Source organism: Anolis carolinensis, chromosome 2 (assembly GCF_035594765.1).
Source record: "Anolis carolinensis isolate JA03-04 chromosome 2, rAnoCar3.1.pri, whole genome shotgun sequence".
In the NCBI taxonomy this organism is placed as follows: Eukaryota; Metazoa; Chordata; class Lepidosauria; order Squamata; family Dactyloidae; genus Anolis; species Anolis carolinensis.
Window position 1 is genome coordinate 132,086,628 of NC_085842.1, and position 17,106 is coordinate 132,103,733.

General features: G+C 39.5%; 1 protein-coding gene across 11 annotated transcripts in view; it reads right to left on the reverse strand.

The window, feature by feature from the left end:
* Positions 1 to 17,106, reverse strand: part of cacna1g (calcium voltage-gated channel subunit alpha1 G) — a 403,744-nt gene that overhangs the window by 37,936 nt on the left and 348,702 nt on the right. For all 11 annotated transcript variants that reach the window (XM_062970561.1, XM_062970564.1, XM_062970559.1 and 8 more), the window contains one exon: positions 8,831 to 8,982. In XM_062970561.1, the coding sequence (XP_062826631.1) occupies positions 8,831 to 8,982 (152 nt within the window). The remainder of the gene's footprint in view (positions 1 to 8,830; positions 8,983 to 17,106) is intronic.

Below are 17,106 nucleotides of genomic sequence, written 5' to 3' on the forward strand. Positions count from 1 at the left end.
GGTAGGAGAAAAGTCATCTCCACCATCCACTGTCTCTCCCTAGCTGCTGAACTCCAAAACAGTTTCACTTTCAAGCCCCATCTCACAGAATCATGATCTAAAATCCTCTCATTTCCCTAAGTGAAAGAACCACCCACTGCTCCCCCAGGCCTTCCAGGCTCTGGAATCCCAATCCCCTCATCTTCATCTATGTGAACTACAACAGGAGCAGGAGCAGGAGCCCCAAGGACATAGGAATACAGAGTCAGGACAGGATATGGGGCTTGCAAACCAGGAACTAAGTATTCCAGCTAGGCCACAGTTCTTAAAACTGATGCCATTTAACTGAGGAGATCCAGTCGGTTGGCTGACAGGAGGGCCAATAGGTGGGATCACTTGGGAAAGTGGCATGCGTAGCTGGAGGCTGTATCAGTTAGGCTCTGGAAGCAACTTTGGTGAAATTGTTACAGCCTGAATCTCTGCTGGTGAACTTTGACTTTGGTGTGTGGAATACGTTTTGGCTTGCAGCCTTGATGTTGGTGAGATTACTTAGCTTTGAACATTTTGGAAAGGACTTTGAATTACTTTTGTGTCTCACCCTTATTTTGGCTGACTGCTGTGGATGACCTCGGACTGCTTTTGACTATGATACAGTGTCCAGCTGTTTAACAGTAATTTGGTGGACAGGACATTGACAATTGCCACTAAAGGCGTTGTATGCCCCCTGTAACCAGACTGCATTAGGTATTGGGATGCAGCAATTTGGACTGGTTGAAGTTTACAAACACTCATCAAAGGCAGCCCTACGTAGACTATATTGCAATACTCTAAATAGGATTGAATCAAGGTATATGGCATCACCTTCAGGTCAAACGTCACAACAAAATGGGTATGGTTGACAAACTACTTTGACTTGTGCAAATGCATTCCTAGTCACTGCAAAACCTGAGCATCCAGCCAGGTTCAAGGCTAAGTCTAGAATTACATCCAGATTTCAAAATTGTATTTTCAGAGTGTAACTCCATTCAGCAAAGGTTTAATCCCCTTTTCCTTGATTTGCCCTGCAACTGACTGGAACATCTCTGAATTGTCTGGATCAAACTTCAATGTGTTCACCACTAGACGGAACTCTCTGTCTTGCAAAACTGTAGCAGGGTGTAATGAAACCAGAAGGCACCCTGTTCTAACTAAGAAGATCACATTTCAGAAGAAAGCTTCTATCTACCAATGATCTATTGGATCAGGAACTTCACTTCAATCTGATTTGCATCCAAATACACATCCAAATACAGCATCCATCCATCTGCAATGTACTGCTTTCAATGAGATGCACAGCTCCTTCCTACTGAATGAGACACAGCTATCTGGATATGAAATCTATTGAAAGCTATGCAGTGTATACAGACAAAACTTGCACATACAATTTAATCAGAGGTTTATGATCCAAAAAGTAATGAGAATATGGAGCCATGGACTTCTTTTCTTGGATCCATTGTGCTGGATTGAAAGGCACCAACTATTATCTTTCTGTATGCTAAGACTTGATGCCAGAAATTGCGTACTTCTTGAGTTTTAAGTTTATAATCAGCACTTCCCACTGAGAAATGCTAGACACAGTTCAGAACACCACTTACAATATTTTGCAGCATGAAGCAACTGGATCATATAGTCATCCAAAGTATTTACAAGGTAAAGCAACACTTAGGTCTTGTGCTCTCACCTTGAACATGATGTTTTAACCCACTATCTTCATTTTAATCATTTCACATTAGACATTCAAGTATCGTCTAGCTTCAATGACTGTTTCACCTTTCCTTTTGTATTGCATTGACTCCTTGTCAGAGCGGCAGGGAATAAAAATAAGCACAGGGGACACAAATTGGCAGTCATTCCCATCTAGCTGTCATGAGCAAATGATTTGGCAGATCACTGCAAGTGGTTGTTATTATAATTTGAATGTGATCCTAAATACAGGCATTTGGCAGGTTCATATACTGGGGTCTGCCTCTTAGCCAAAATGCTGAGTCACCACAGTAGAAAAAAGAGAGGCAGTTTATAGTCAATCTTGCAGGATAATATATCCTTCAGGCTGCAGAACAGATTGTGCAAGTTCCCAATGCACTTCAGCGGTCAAAAGAAGAAAAGATTTCAGCATGTGATCTAAGAATAACTAATAACATCCACAATCACCACCATTATCTCCGCTCTGCTTTACTAAGTCCCAATGGGCTCCGAAAACTACCACAACACTTTAACTGCCTTTGTTACAACTTCCAGATCCCCATCCAGGTGCTGAATAGTCTTGCAAAGAAATGGAGATACAGAATCAGCTTGACACTTGTTTCTTAACTTTAAATCCCTCAATAACTGCAGATCCCTTTGTGTACAGTCAGCCATCCATGGCTGAAAAATATTTTTTAATACCAACCCCCCCCCCCCCCAAAAAAAAAAAAACCCAAGCCTTGATTTTGCCTTTTTATGTAAGGTACAGCATATTACAATGTCATTGCGCATAACAGGATTTAAGTAACTATGGATTGTGGTATCTGTTTGAGGGTGGTGGGGGTGAAGCAAAATCCTAGCAGATATTAAGGGCCCACTTATAAGGAGAGTGGACACAGAATGTAAAAATGAGAAAATATATTGATTTTTAGGATTTGTAGGTGAAGGATGAGTGATAATCCTTCACCCCTGTGATGTCTAGTGTTGTGTTTGATAGTTTAAAGTCATTTCAGATCAATCTTTCTCTTATTTAGGATCCAGTGAGGATAGGGTGATGTCTACACAGCTCACATACTCGAGTTTCACCAGAAGTCACTACTAGGCATCTAGGTAATGTCCAGGGACTTCTGGTCCTAATTTGCGGTAAAACCAGGTATCCCAATTTTATTCCATGTTAGAAAAAGTAGGGGAATGCTTTGGGGTTTCAGGAAAGCCTTGCATATTGGGATGTGTGTATGTGAACAGCTGGGATGATTGTAATTCAGAACTGCTACTGTTGTTCACATGAACCAGCACTGCCATCCTGTTTTGCCCTTGCTCCACAATGCAGAATAAAGAAGATGGCACTTACATGTGTTGTGTCACCATACCGACAGCCATGGAGTTCCAGGAAGCTCCTGGATGTCACTTGGTGCTTTTGTTGATGTCAGCAGATGCACCCATGCAATTTGGTGAGAGGAGGAGGAATGGCCTCCTCCTTCCCCTCTCTGAGAGTAATGCAGACGCTTTTCCTGACATTGGCAAAAGGGCTGAGTAACATCCAGGAGCTCCCCACAGCTCTATAATCGCTGTCTTCCGGAAGCAATTAAAAACATGGCTGTTCCGTTGTGCTTTTGAGTAGACAAGTCCGTTATAACCTGGCTCATATCCACATTGAAACTTGCCTTGTCACTTTATAGTTTGATTTCTGTTCAGATTTATCTTCCCTGCTTGTCGTGTCTATTTGATGTATGTTCTATTCTGTAATAGACACTACCTTCATCAGTTTGACTGTCGCCCAGACTGCTGTTCTATATTGGACCTTTTAACTCCTTGGATGATTGTTTAATATTTTAATTATGTCTATTTTAAATCATGACTTGTTAATTTGTTTTTTAAATGCATTCTTTGATGTCTTAACTGTTGTTTTTATGATATTATATGATTGTATTGGGCTTACCTCCGTGTGAGCCGCTCTGAGTCCCCATTGGGGAGATGGAGGCGGCATACAAAAATAAAATAATAATAATAATAATAATAATAATAATAATAATAATAATTAATGCTGCTATGGTGACAAAAAACAAGACAGGTAAGGGTGACTGTCCAGTGGGACTGAATTAGGTTTGGCCTGACTCAGTGGTGAGGACTCTTACTCTCATCACTGCTGCAGTTCAGGAGTGGTTTAGTGTAACCACAGGGAGGCATGGTGATGGATGTTGAATTCCTCCTACTTAGCTATTGCTAATTCTGAATTTTTTATATATTAAAATGTATTTTTATATGGAAGGTCATCTCAAGAGAACACAACTTATTCAAAAGGTGGCTATAGATATTTTAAACGGATATAGCAAAATAATAAAATAAACACCATAGTTGCCATATGTTGGCATGCTACTTAATGCATTGAATTGATTGTACTTCTACTTGATATGACATTTGATACTCCTAACTCTGATGTTCTATAGTTGGTAGCCTGATGGTATAACATACCATATTTGGAGCAGAAACAGGATAATAATCTAGATTTTTGATTATTTGGAATATACAAGTCAGGGGAAAACCTTTACCTTTACCTCTTTTTTTTTTTTTTACAAGTCATAAATCTGCTTATTTGCCTCATCCAACATCTTTACATTAAAGGCACTGTGAATAGTAGAATTATACACTGAACATTGGAATTTTATAATGCATTATTTGAGTTAATTTTGGAAAGTATCAAAATAAGACATAGAATGTGTTCTGCAATGATTAGAAAAGTTTATTCTAAACTTATATTTCTATGTTGCACCTCTGGCACATGGCCACCCAGCCTCTATTTAAAAGCCTCCAAAGAAGGAGCCTCCACCACACTCCAGAGCAGAGACTTCCACTGCTGAACAGGTCTTACAGTCAGGAAGTTCTTCCTAATGTTCAGGTGGAATCTCCTTTCCTGTAGTTTGAAGTTGTTCTTTTGCATCCTAGTCTCCAGGGCAACAGAAAACAAACTTGCTCCCTCCTCTATATGACTTCCCCTCACATTTATACATGGCTTTCAATAGTTTCCAATTCGTTTAGTTTTTTTTTAAGTCAACACAAAATGAAATTATTTTAATACAGTAGAGTCTCACTTATCCAACATATTTGCTTATCTAACATTCTGCCGGCCCGTTTACGTTGGATAAGTGAGACTCTACTGTATCTTGTTCACTAACTATGGGTTCTGGAAATCACTGTTTCTCATTTTCGGGGGGGGGGGGGTCCTTTTTTTTTTTTTTTACAAAACAATAATTCTCTTTATTTAGATTTTGATGATAAATAAATATAAGCAATGAAATGTAAGAAAATTAACAATTTTCAACAATATTCATTGGTTGACAAAATAAAATTGTTAATTTTTTTTTCACAGCAAGCACTGCTGTGCACAAGAAAATTCTCATAAGAAAGACCAGGGGCCTTTCTAACCCAATGGTCTGCCTCCAGCAGTGCCAGTGAGATGCTCAGAAAACATACGAATAAGACACAATTGAATAGCTATTCTCTAGGTTCTTAAAAGAGGAAGAGGGGGGAAGATGAAAAGGAAAGCTGATAGGTAGGAAATCTGTATGGGTGTGCAGGCATATAGTGTGTGCCCTTGATGATAAGTACAAAGAAAATCACATTTAAAATAATGACACCAAAACTAAGTACTATCATGTACAGGAAAATCGTGTTTCCTAAAAAGGCAGTTAAAAAACCCCCACTCTAAACTGCTTGGTACTGCCTGCATTTCTTGTATCCTTTTTCTAGAAAAAAAAAAAGAGAAACTGTCTCCAAATAAGAAAAAGGTCATCAGGTTTAGCTCTTCCTTGGGAAAGTTTAAGTTGACATGGCAGCTCTTCAGCAACACTGAAGCTGACAGAAACAGTGTTCAGAAGTGGGTCCAGCAGAGTATAAGCTCTACATCTTTGTCAATTCTGTCTTGGCAGTAATTAAAAGCAAAGGGATAAACTCTGTGTGAGCTAGGAAGACTATTCGCTTCAGCATAGTTTTTTAAAAAGATTAACAAAGGATCCCTAGGGAAAGCATTTCCCATAGAGATTAGTTTGCCTAGAAAAAAAGGGAGCTAAGAATTAAGTTCTAAAGGAGCAACAACTTCAGTTAACACTCTTCAGTTGTTATAAAAACGTTTAGGGTAAACAGATGACGTAACTGAAGATGCAGAAAACAAATGGAATGGATTTTCTCACGCAGAGCTGAAAAATGCTAAAAGAATTGGTTGAAATGCTAAGAAATTGCACTGTTTGATGTTAAAGACCACCCTGCATATTATGAAGCTTCTGAAAATAAAGTATTGGAAGTAAATGTTATATATGCTCATGAAGACACTGTGTAACAATTATTCACAAGTGGACAGGTTATGAAAAGCCACACTTGTCTATGACTTCTTGCAATATGTAGAATGGTTGGAAGAATCTGATCTTTGTGAATACTGAAGTAAACTGACTTGATCTGCACCTCCAAAAGCAATGAGCAGATTGGGAGGTAATTATCCATCACATTTTGCATAGTGTAATTCTCAGCGAAACACTTTCTGTATTTCTGATCTTCTGAAATTAAACTGTTTCTAGATATTTCGATGCTGACGAACTGTAGTTAGCTGGGTGGGAGTGTACATTCCTTTCTTCATCCAGCCTTTAGAAGGGGGCCTAGAAGTGTACCCACTGCTCATTTCTGGGACTATAAATGAGACTCCCACATGCTGCATCTCTCTGTCTCTTACTTTGAACAATAAACTTTTACACACCTGCAAATCATAGGAAGCACCTCCACAAGCTCAACCAGTACATTCCCATAGCCAAGTGAGAATTTGAACCATGGTCACCCAGAGTCCAAATCACACATGCAAACCATTATACAATGCTGGTCCTATATCAGAATACATAAAGGAATATATAGTAACATGCTTTGTAGTAGCTCAGAACACTGATCTATATAGCCCAGTACTGTTGACACTGACTGACAGCAACTATCCAAGGTTTCAGACAGGATTCATTCCTATATTGATGGATGCCTTTCAATTCGTGCAGGCTGAGGATGTGGACAGGATCCTTGGAGAAGTGAGAGCTACCACATGTATTCTGGATCCGTGCCCTTCCAGGCTGATCAAATAGGCCAGAGGGGGACTGGCAGAGTGGGTGAAAGTAGTGGCCAAATGCCAATGCTTCCCTGGAATAAGACAAAGTTCCAACTTGCCTAAAGGAGGCAGTTGTGAGACCTATATTAAAAAGCCCTGAACCCCTCTATGATGGACAACTATTGGCCAGTGTCCAACCTTTCCTTTCTGAACAAGGTCTTGGAGCGCATGGTGGCCTCTCAACTCCAAGGATTACTGGATGAAACAGAATATCTAGATCCATTTCAATCTGTTTTCAGGCCTAGCTATGGAACAGAGACAGCTTTGTCGCCTTGGTGAATGACCTTCGCAGAGAGATGGATAGGGGAGTGTGTCCCTGTTGATTCTCCTGGATCCTTCAGTGACTTTTGATACTATTGATAATGATATCCTTCTGGGTCATCTCGCTGGGATGGGACTGGGAGGTGCTGTCTTACAGTGGCTCCAATCCTTCCTGGAGAGCTGTACCCAGAAGGTGGTGCTGGGGGACTCCTGTTCGAACCCCTGGCTGTTGACCTGTGGGGATCCTCAGGGTTCCATATGCTGTTTAACATATACATGAAACCACTGAAAGAGGTCATCAGGAGTTTTTGAGTACGGTGCCACCTATAAGCAAATGACACCCAACTCTGGTACTCCTTCCCACCTAATGCCAAGGAAGCTGTGCCTTTCATCAGTAATGGACTGGATGAGGGCAAACAAATTAAAACTTAATCCAGACAAGACAGAGGTAGGAAGGAAGGAAGACCAGGCAATAGGGTTTCAGCCTCTGCTGGATGGGGTCACACTCCCCCTGAAGACACAGGTCCACAGTTTGAGCACTCTCCTGGACTTGGCACTGAACATGGAGGACCAGGTATCTGTGGTGGCCAGGAGGGCCTTTGCACAATTAAAACTTGTGCGCTAACTGTGCCTGTTCCTTGAGAAGCCAGATATGACCACAATGGTACATGTCTTAGTTACATCTCGTTTATAACTCGTCTGTTAACACGCTCTACATGGGGCTGTCTCTGAAGAGTGCTCAGAAACTTTAGCTGGTTCAAAGAGTTGCAGCCAGGTTGCTAACTGGGGCTGGCTGTAGGGAGTGGACAACTGCCCTGTTGCAGCAGCCCCACTGGCTGCCAGTCTGTTTCAAAGTGCTGGTTATTACCTTTAAAGCCCTAGATGGTTCAGGCTATTGGGCTGACCGCACCTGCTTGTACAAACCTGTTCAGGCCCTGAGATCTTCAGAAGAGGCCCTTCTCTTGGTTCCACCTCCATCTCAAGCTCGGTTGGTGGGAACAGGAGAGCGGGCCTTTCTTGGTGGCTGCTTCTCAACTCTAGAATCCCTGTCCAGGGAAGTTAGAATGGCCCCCTCCCTCTTGTCTTTTGGGCAGCAGGTTAAAACCTTTTAATTCAAGCAGGCTTTTAAAGATGAAGGTTTTTAAGCACGAGTCTGTGCTGTGGTTTTAACTATGAATATGTTTTAATGGATTTTAACTGTGAATGTTTTAATACTGTTTATAATTAATTTTGTTTTAATGTTTGCATATTTGTATATTTTAAATTGCATGCTAATGCTTTTATGTTAGGCCTTTGAGTCTCTTTCAGAAGAGATAAAGCTGGATAATAATAATAATAATAATAATAATAATAATAATAATAATAATAATAATAATAAATATCTGTAGATGCCAGTGAGTGAAGCAGAGGTCTTATGTATTCAAACATGCACTCAGTTGTGACACTGAGTTAGACCCTCCTGAATACAACTTACCAGTTGTACATGGCCAGATTAAAGACTGAATGCAGAATCTCTGGACTTCTGCCCAAATGCTGCCTTCAATCCTTAGGGTTATCACTGTGATATAAAAGATGGCTCTAGGCTCAATGTTTCTATATTTTGATTACAATTATCCACCTTAGGGTCATGTTAATGGAAACAGATCTAACTCCTCTGTAGAAGGATGTTAACGGCTGCCAACCCTCTGTCAACATTTACCGGTGCCAATATGTAGCAATATTATTCTATCTTACCTTTGGTTGCTGGTAGTGCTCCATGGCCATGGTAATGACATTGAGCCCAATGACACCTGTGATGAATAAATCCAGGTAATGGGTGGTGCACATTTGGTGAATCAGGAGTCGGAAGCGAGAATAATCAGAGTAGTATGGTTTACACTGTGCTTCTGAAAAGGAAAAGAGTGAAGAAGCAGATCAGGGAATTTCCTTCTTTTATAAGACCTGTTCAGCATTGGCGATCAAAATTTCCAAGGCAATTATTCATGTCCGTTACAATGCTGTCTTCTACAGGATGGGGGAAAGGGGATTATGTGTTACCATTATTAATGCATAGCAAAGCTACACAATTCTTCATCTGTTTCAGCAGCTACACTAGAACATGCACAAAAGCCAGGCTTTCAGGATTAGAGATATAGTAATTATAGCATGGAATCATTTCAGGTTCCAAAAGCATTTTTAATGTTAAGATTACTGTTTGAATGGATCACACACTCTTAAATTTTATGGAAAAGGAAACAAAAACAATAAAAATAGGAAGAATGTGGTTTCTGATGATAAAATTTATTTAGTGTTGCATGATACATGCTGAAGCAAGATATCCTTAAATATTCTTTACATTTAAAAATAGGTTTAGGTTTCATACTGTATATTTTGAAAGTATTCCTTGATATTTTAAATTCATGCCAGCTTGATCTTGTGCTTTAATAAAGAAATAATGTATTGTCCAATCTGATTGTGGAGTCTAGGGAACATGGCAAATAGACCCTTGGATAAGCTGGGAGTAGTTTGCAACATCTCTTGAAAGGTTTCTCACAACACAGAGTTTCTCAAACTACTCCTCCAGATATTTTGGACTTCAGCTCCCACAATTCCTAACAGCTGGTAAACTGGCTGGGATTTCTGGGAGTTGAAGCCCAAAACACCAGGTTTGAGAAACACTGTCATAGTTTGAGAAACACTGTCATAACAGGGTTGTTGTATGTCTTTCGGGCTGTGTGGCCATGTTCCAGAAGCATTCTCTCCTGACGTTTCGCCCACATCTATGGCAGGCATCCTCAGAGGTTGTGAGGTATGGAGAAAACTAAGCAAAGAGGTTAATATATATCTGTGGAAAGTCTAGGGTGAGAGAGGTCAGTGTGAATGTGTAGTTAATCACTTAAATTAGCATTGAAAAGCTTATCTGCTGTCTTCTTCCTGCCTCTGGGGCATCCTTTGTTTAGAGTCGTTAACTGCCCTTGGTTGATTCATGTCTGGAAACCCTCTGTTTTCAGAGTATTGCTTTTTATTTACTGTTCTGATTTTTGAGTTTTGTAATACTGGTAGCCAGATTTTGTTCATTTTCATGGTTTCTTCCTTTCTGTTGAAGTTGTCCACATGCTTGTGGATTTCAATGGCTTCTCTGTGTAGTCTGACATGATAGTTGTTAGAATGGTCCAGCATTTTTGTGTTCTCAAATAGTATTCTGTGTCCAGGCTGGTTCATCAAATGCTCTGCTATGGCTGATTTCTCTGGTTGAATTAGTCTGTCATAACATTTTGAGGGTGGATGTATACATGAAGGAACATTGGAGCATCTAAGAATTATTTACTATATTGGACAGTTACAGTACAGTGGTTGTCTTACCTGGAAACCTTTGCATATAAAGCAGGTGCTCTACTGCAAAGATATGGCTGTAGCATGCACATACACATATGAAACTACAAGGGAGTAAAAAGGTAACATGTTCCAATTGAGGGCAAGTGACAAGTGATGCGAACCCTGAAGAAAACTTATTGAAACTCAAGAAAAGATTACATGTACACTGCCATCCTGATATTCCAGGATGAATTGAAGGGCAGGTTAAAACTACTATTGATAAATACATGGAATGAAATATGTTCATGAACATGTTTGAAGAAAGCAACCCTATTGCTCTAAAATCCAGGCTGCGGTGGAGGTGCGGAGAGCTGAAACACTTCGAATTATCAGCACCATAGAAACAATTTATGAAATAATGTGGGTAATTGCTCAGTCAGTTTCTGTCTAGGGTGTAAATGATTTTTCATTTATATGTGATGATTGTCCAAGTGCAGATGTCCTGATAGTTTCCTGTGTTTGGCTGTGTCAAGGATGGCACTTACTCTTTAGACCCTGTATGTTTTTGAAGATAAACTCATTAACACATCTACTCTCTAATGAGGAAATGCCATGTCTAAGTTTATAATCCAGGGCAATTTTCAAATAGGTATTATAATGTAGCATAAAATGAAAAGGCCTGTCTTGAAGATGTCAGAGTATAATGTTATATCTGTAATTATGTTATAATCAACTGGTTATGAAAATTATTGAGCCAAGAGAATAGAATGGTGTGGCATTTAGGTGCAGTTAACAAGGATAGGATTTCATGGCTCACTCTGAATAGAAATTTGGGTGGGCTGACATATTGGAATCTATGATCTTGGGAAAAAACTAATTTTCAGGAGATAGCATTTTTGCAAAGCATGTATAAACAACTTGCTTATCCGCTTGTTAAGATCCTAGTATTCTAGCCAGGCACTTATCTAGCTGGTCAGTCCTTCTGTATGGTGCAGACACCCTCCTTCTAGCCATGCACCCTAAAATAATTCATTCACCTGAGATCTTAGTTTGTACAAACCTCCCTCATTTTGTGAGAGGGGAAATCACATGAATTGATCATTGGGCATTTGGGTTCTTTCACACAATACTGTCCTGATTCCACTTTAATGGTTATGATTCCATTTCTATGGCATACTTAGAATTCTCAGCCAAGTATCCCACAGGTTGCAGCTATGGCAGTCAAGGTGGAATCACCGTGTTCAAACTGTATCATGTGAACAGGTGTTTTGCTTCCCACATTGTGCACCAGGTGGGCATGTGCAAAAAGAAATTCCAACTAGTTAACTGTCTGAGATAGAGGCTATACTACATTTGTTGCTTTGTTATGTAAACCTTTAACTCTCCATACTATGAAGAGAAAATATTTAATGTTTAATAACCTTTCTCTGGGTTTTGATCAAGTAATCCCTAGCATTAATTCAAATATTTCAGACTGGGAGTAACACTGATTCTTCTATTGGATCTGTCAGTAGACAAACTGACCTTGAATGCTATGGCATAATACTGAAGAGACACATAAGAATGGATTTTGATGCCAAATTTATTCAGCATTTTAAAAACAACAACCACAAAAAGCTAGATAGATTGGTAGCTAGCTAGATGAATCATAAGTTTCATCAGAGCTTTTAACTTTGCATAAATATCCATAAAAATCTGAGATATCTAAAAAGCATTATGCACAAAGATGAAGAGGAAATTAACTAAAATGTCTGAATGAAATTAAGTTATGAACTGGGGCCTCAGCTATGAAAGAGAAGCCCCATTCTAATTTGCTGATCCCTTATTGTTCATTGCTTATCCATAATTCACATTCTAGCAGGAAAAATGTCACCATTTGTGCTTCTTTTTAAAGAGGATTTATTTATGAATAATTACAGTGGGATGCAAGGGTTCAGCTATGACTGGCAGATTACTTCCCAGACCCATACAATAACATAAAAGGCTGTTAACAGGGTTCCCTCCCCTTGCCAAAAGAGATTGTAAAATGTTACCTGCATAGCAACAAAGCATGTGACAGCATAACCTTATAAGCAGGGTTGCTCATTTTCTATTTGGTATACTGTGGGTGAAGACAGATGTAATATTTCAACAGAAGCTACGACAGGTTCTTCCTCTTCAGGGTGAGCTCAGCATCACAATTTGCAAGAGAGGAGTATCTTTCAATAATCTGAATGCTGGAGCACCATCAATCTGGTTCCCTCTACATGACCCAGCTGGATTGCCAGCACCCTCCTTCCCAGACTTTCCCTTCCTATTCCCCATATTTAATGCTACGTATCTCATTACTTGTTTCCACATTCATCCTATGCCATTTTAAAATGGTTACATTAAAAAAGCATAACAAATGTTTCATAGAGGTTTTCAAAGCTCAACTTTGGTAGTGTTCTACTAATTTTAACATCTGTCTTCACCTTGTATTTGTAACTCTGTCTTTACTCAGTGATCTGAAATATATACTACTTTCCACTTCTGCAGCTAATTTCCAAATTGGCTTGAGTTTGACAAATAAAGTAATGTGGCTGATGTAAACATTTCAGTATGTGCCAAGAGGTTTATGATTATGGCACTTTTGTCAGCCCTGCTTCAAATCCTGCAAACCACTTGCTTTTTCATGCTTGGCATGCTAGTAGTCATCATGCATATTAGTGGAAATTACAGGTTTTACCTTGAACTGAACCACAAATAGTAACACCATGCTGCCTGTGGGCTTTAAAGTAACAGCTACTGCATTTAGGTGGGCAGGGAACATTTTTTAAAAAATTTTTTTGTTTCTTTTGCAAGTATTTTAAAGATGCCAGATTAATGATTGTCAATATTGGTAGTTAAAAGTCCAGACCTGAAATCCGTGCCCCCTGTAAAAACAGCATTATTTGCACTTGTAAATATAAAAGAGGTACCAACATCTTGGGAAATACAGACATTTGTTCAAGTCCAGCGTGATGAATCATCACACAAACTTAGACAACACCACAAATACTGCTACGGTACACTGGGGTCAAGGACAATAGGAATGCTGCAATCAGTTAGGAAAGATTAAGGTTATATCCTGGCAGTGAAAGGGTCAATGATGTGTGTAGCTATGAGTGCTCACCCAAAGAAAAAAAAAGGAGAGAAAAGGAAAGAAATGGTAGGATAAGAAAGCAAGGAAACAAAGAAATATAACCAAAAAAGTCCACAACAAAATACGAGATACAAGCAGGTAACACAGGTTCCAAATCAAGCTGCTTTGCCAGGACTCAGCAAAAAAGGGAGTGAACTTACATTGATTTAGAGATCTCCTAATTTGATCTGTAGATAAAATCCCAACCAAATAAACCTGCTTCAGCCATAAATAGCAAAGTGCTACTTCATGCAACACTGTCATCACTCAATTATATAAGGATGCTAGTACTATATGGTTATGGTAATAAGGAGTTTGTAGAGACTAATGTAATTCCAGTCTTCTCAGGTTTCATATGAATTAATGAACCTCTCTTTTAATCTATCCCTATCATAAACACTGAAGAAAAGGAGGAAATGCTATCGATGCTATGTATTGTTTAGGATATTGACTGATAGGATGCACATTATGTCAGAGCAATCATGCTCATATAACAACCATCATATCACCCTTATTGTGATTGGCAACCCTAAAGAGCAAACATGCCAAGTAAGAGAATCCTTTTATTCACAGTTTTGGCAAGACATAGCCTGAAGGTGGCATAACACTTCCCTGGTTTTCCCCTTGGTTTTCAGAGACCAGTGCTCTGAAGTGATCTGCTGTGGCAGCTGTAACCAGCTGCCTAATAGCATTGGCATTTGCATATCATTTTGAATGGCATTGGAAATAGCTAGTGCTGCATGAAGTTTCACAAAGAGTGGGTGGGTGGGGTGGGATTATTCTCCTAAACTCTCATGGAAGAGATGGGAGGTCAGGGAATCAACATTCAGTAAGCAGCTGGATTTACAAACTGTCCTGAGAATATTAAATTGAGAGTGATGTGCATGATAGTAACATTGACATTTAAATAAGTGGGATTTATTAGCGTTTCGCTAATTGCATATTTAAAAAGAAAAGTGGAAAATGGTTAAAATATTCCCATTGAGAGATTTCCAGCGGTGATAGACAGTACATCCAAAAATGAAATTGCCCCTCTATACCAGTATACAATGTAGTCAGGCAACACTGATAGATAACAGCCCCCCCCCCCCCCCCCAATCACATGAGATTTATAAAACACAAAGGAAAGTATGCAGACTGAGTTTCCACAGACAAATTACTCACTGGACTACAGAAACTTCAGAGAGTACTTATTCATTATTGTTTCCTCTCATCACACAAGCTTAAGATGTTCACGAACAGACTCTCTCTCTCTCTCTCTCTTTCTCTCAGTCCTCTCACACCACTGAAAAGTACATTATGTTTCATAATGCTAGTACCAGCATGAGACAACCATAAAGGAGAAACAAAGTACAAATCTGAAAGTAAAACACAAAAAAGAAGAAAAATGTGAAGTTCTTTTTTAGCCTGTACAGGAAAATGGTTCATATGGGATTAAGTTTGAAGCATTCAAAACAAACAAGTTGAAACACTAAAATGCCCACCTCACATTAAGATTAAAACTACAATGAAATTGAAAGTCCTAGGAGATGTTTCTCAAGACTGCTCTCCTTGCCCACATAACAAGTATGAATGTGAAAATACACGACAATGAAACTGATAAATAATAATGCAGAGGAGATTCAGGATTCTTTGCAGAAGCTGGGTCATGGTTAACCATGTCTTTTCATATTAAGATTCTCTTTAAGATCTATACCACTATAATAAATATTTTGAAACATAACACATTAGCCATATTCTTACTGTCGTGTCTCATATTAAATCTGCAACTTTTAGGAGTTGTGATATCGTATATCAGTCTTAACTCAGAATCATGTTAATCTAGCCCCTGGCACTATCAAATAATTGGACAAGTTGGAGAAAGTTCCATGCTACACTGCTGCAGGCTGTTCGAACTCATTTGTCAAATGCATCCAGCCTTTCTTGGTGTTCCACAATTACAAACTTGATGGTTTTCTTCTGGTTTATAGCTTACAGCCTATCATGTATCTTAATTCATACATAGTCATTAAGGGGCAGCACAGAAAGGCTTTGAGATTCCCACATTAAATGTGTGGTCTGAAAAGGGGATTGGTCTGCACCTCTTCCACTTCAAATTTAGAAGGATTGCTCATAGGCAGAGGACAACACCTAAGATGCAACAGTGGAAGTTTAGGCCAATTGGTAAGAAGGTGTCTGCAAGAACTAAGTGGCCAATGAATGGGTTTTTTTTTTTGGTTGCCTGTAAGTATATTCTGGCAGCAATAGCCTGGATTTCTGTTTACTGGGAAACATAATCTATTGTGCTTGTACGGGAAATGTGTGTATGTGTGGAAGCAGTATCTCTTTCAGGTAGGGGCTCCATCCCATGAATCAACCATTTACATTCACTGCAGCTCTTTGAGATCAGAGAGCAGCATTTCCCTCTATGGCTAAGGGTGGTTCCCCATAGGCATTAAAATGCAATTTGAAGCTGACTCAAGTTTGGTATGTCTATAAAACATGCAACCCCAATGCATTCCAGCACATATCCAGCCAGAAATGGTATATTTAAAAACTCACTGGAAATTCCAGAACACATCATAAAATCGCTGCAGTCTATGCAGAGTTGGACTGAAAGACAGAAAAAAGCAGACTACTTGTCATGAGAGAAGAAGTGGTGACGCATTTGAAAAATCTGGAAACACAACTGTCTGGAAGGTAAACAAATATCTTCCCCAAGAAGAAACCAACTCTGATCCCTACTGGAAATTCTGCTGCCTGTCAACACTTGTAGTGCAAATGCCCATCAGCACATTCTGTCTGATGAGGTAAGAAAAAAAAAATCTTGGGTTTGGATTGATCTACAGTCTGCAGATCTTTGTGGCCACCTGGAACTGGTTCCTGGGGTGCTTGTGTTAGCACTCCACAGTGAACTAGTCCTCTTTAATCCATATCCTAATTTAACTTAAAGGGCTGTGAAAAACTGGCCTAAGATGCAAACTGGGGCCTAGCCACCAGCTTCAGCAGTCGTAACATCAGTGCCACATACCCACTGACCAAGCTGTAGTGCTGCTCATTTGGACAGAGGTTAGCTGCCAGTGAAGGGACGGAGGAGGGTTTTACCTGTATTATTGGCTGATGCAGTTTTTACATTCTCTATTCTTGTGAAGGCTCTATACATTCGCCATATATTTTATTGAACAAACTTGAGGTCGTTCTCATAGTGGGAGAAAGTTGGTGTGTAAATCCACATTAGATACCCATTTTTCAAGATCCTGGGGTGTTGTTTCATTCCTAGCCCAGCTTCAGGACTGAAACACTGGCTATACACTTAGATTGCAGGTTGCAGCCTCTGAGCACCTCATCATATCAGACAAAGCATTCAGGTTGATTCCGGTTGATCCGGACCTTGCCATTAGTGTTCAGTCTTAGCCCATGTTTAAATAAAATAGAGAATTAATTCTCTGCCATCACATTTGTTCTTCTTATCTGAATTTGCCTGCTTAATTTGCCATCACATGCATTGGTGGAGTCCCCACCCATCCTGCTTCCCTCAGCCTTTTTTCCTTAAAAGACCCACCCAATGCATGAAAACAGGAGTATGAAACCTCTG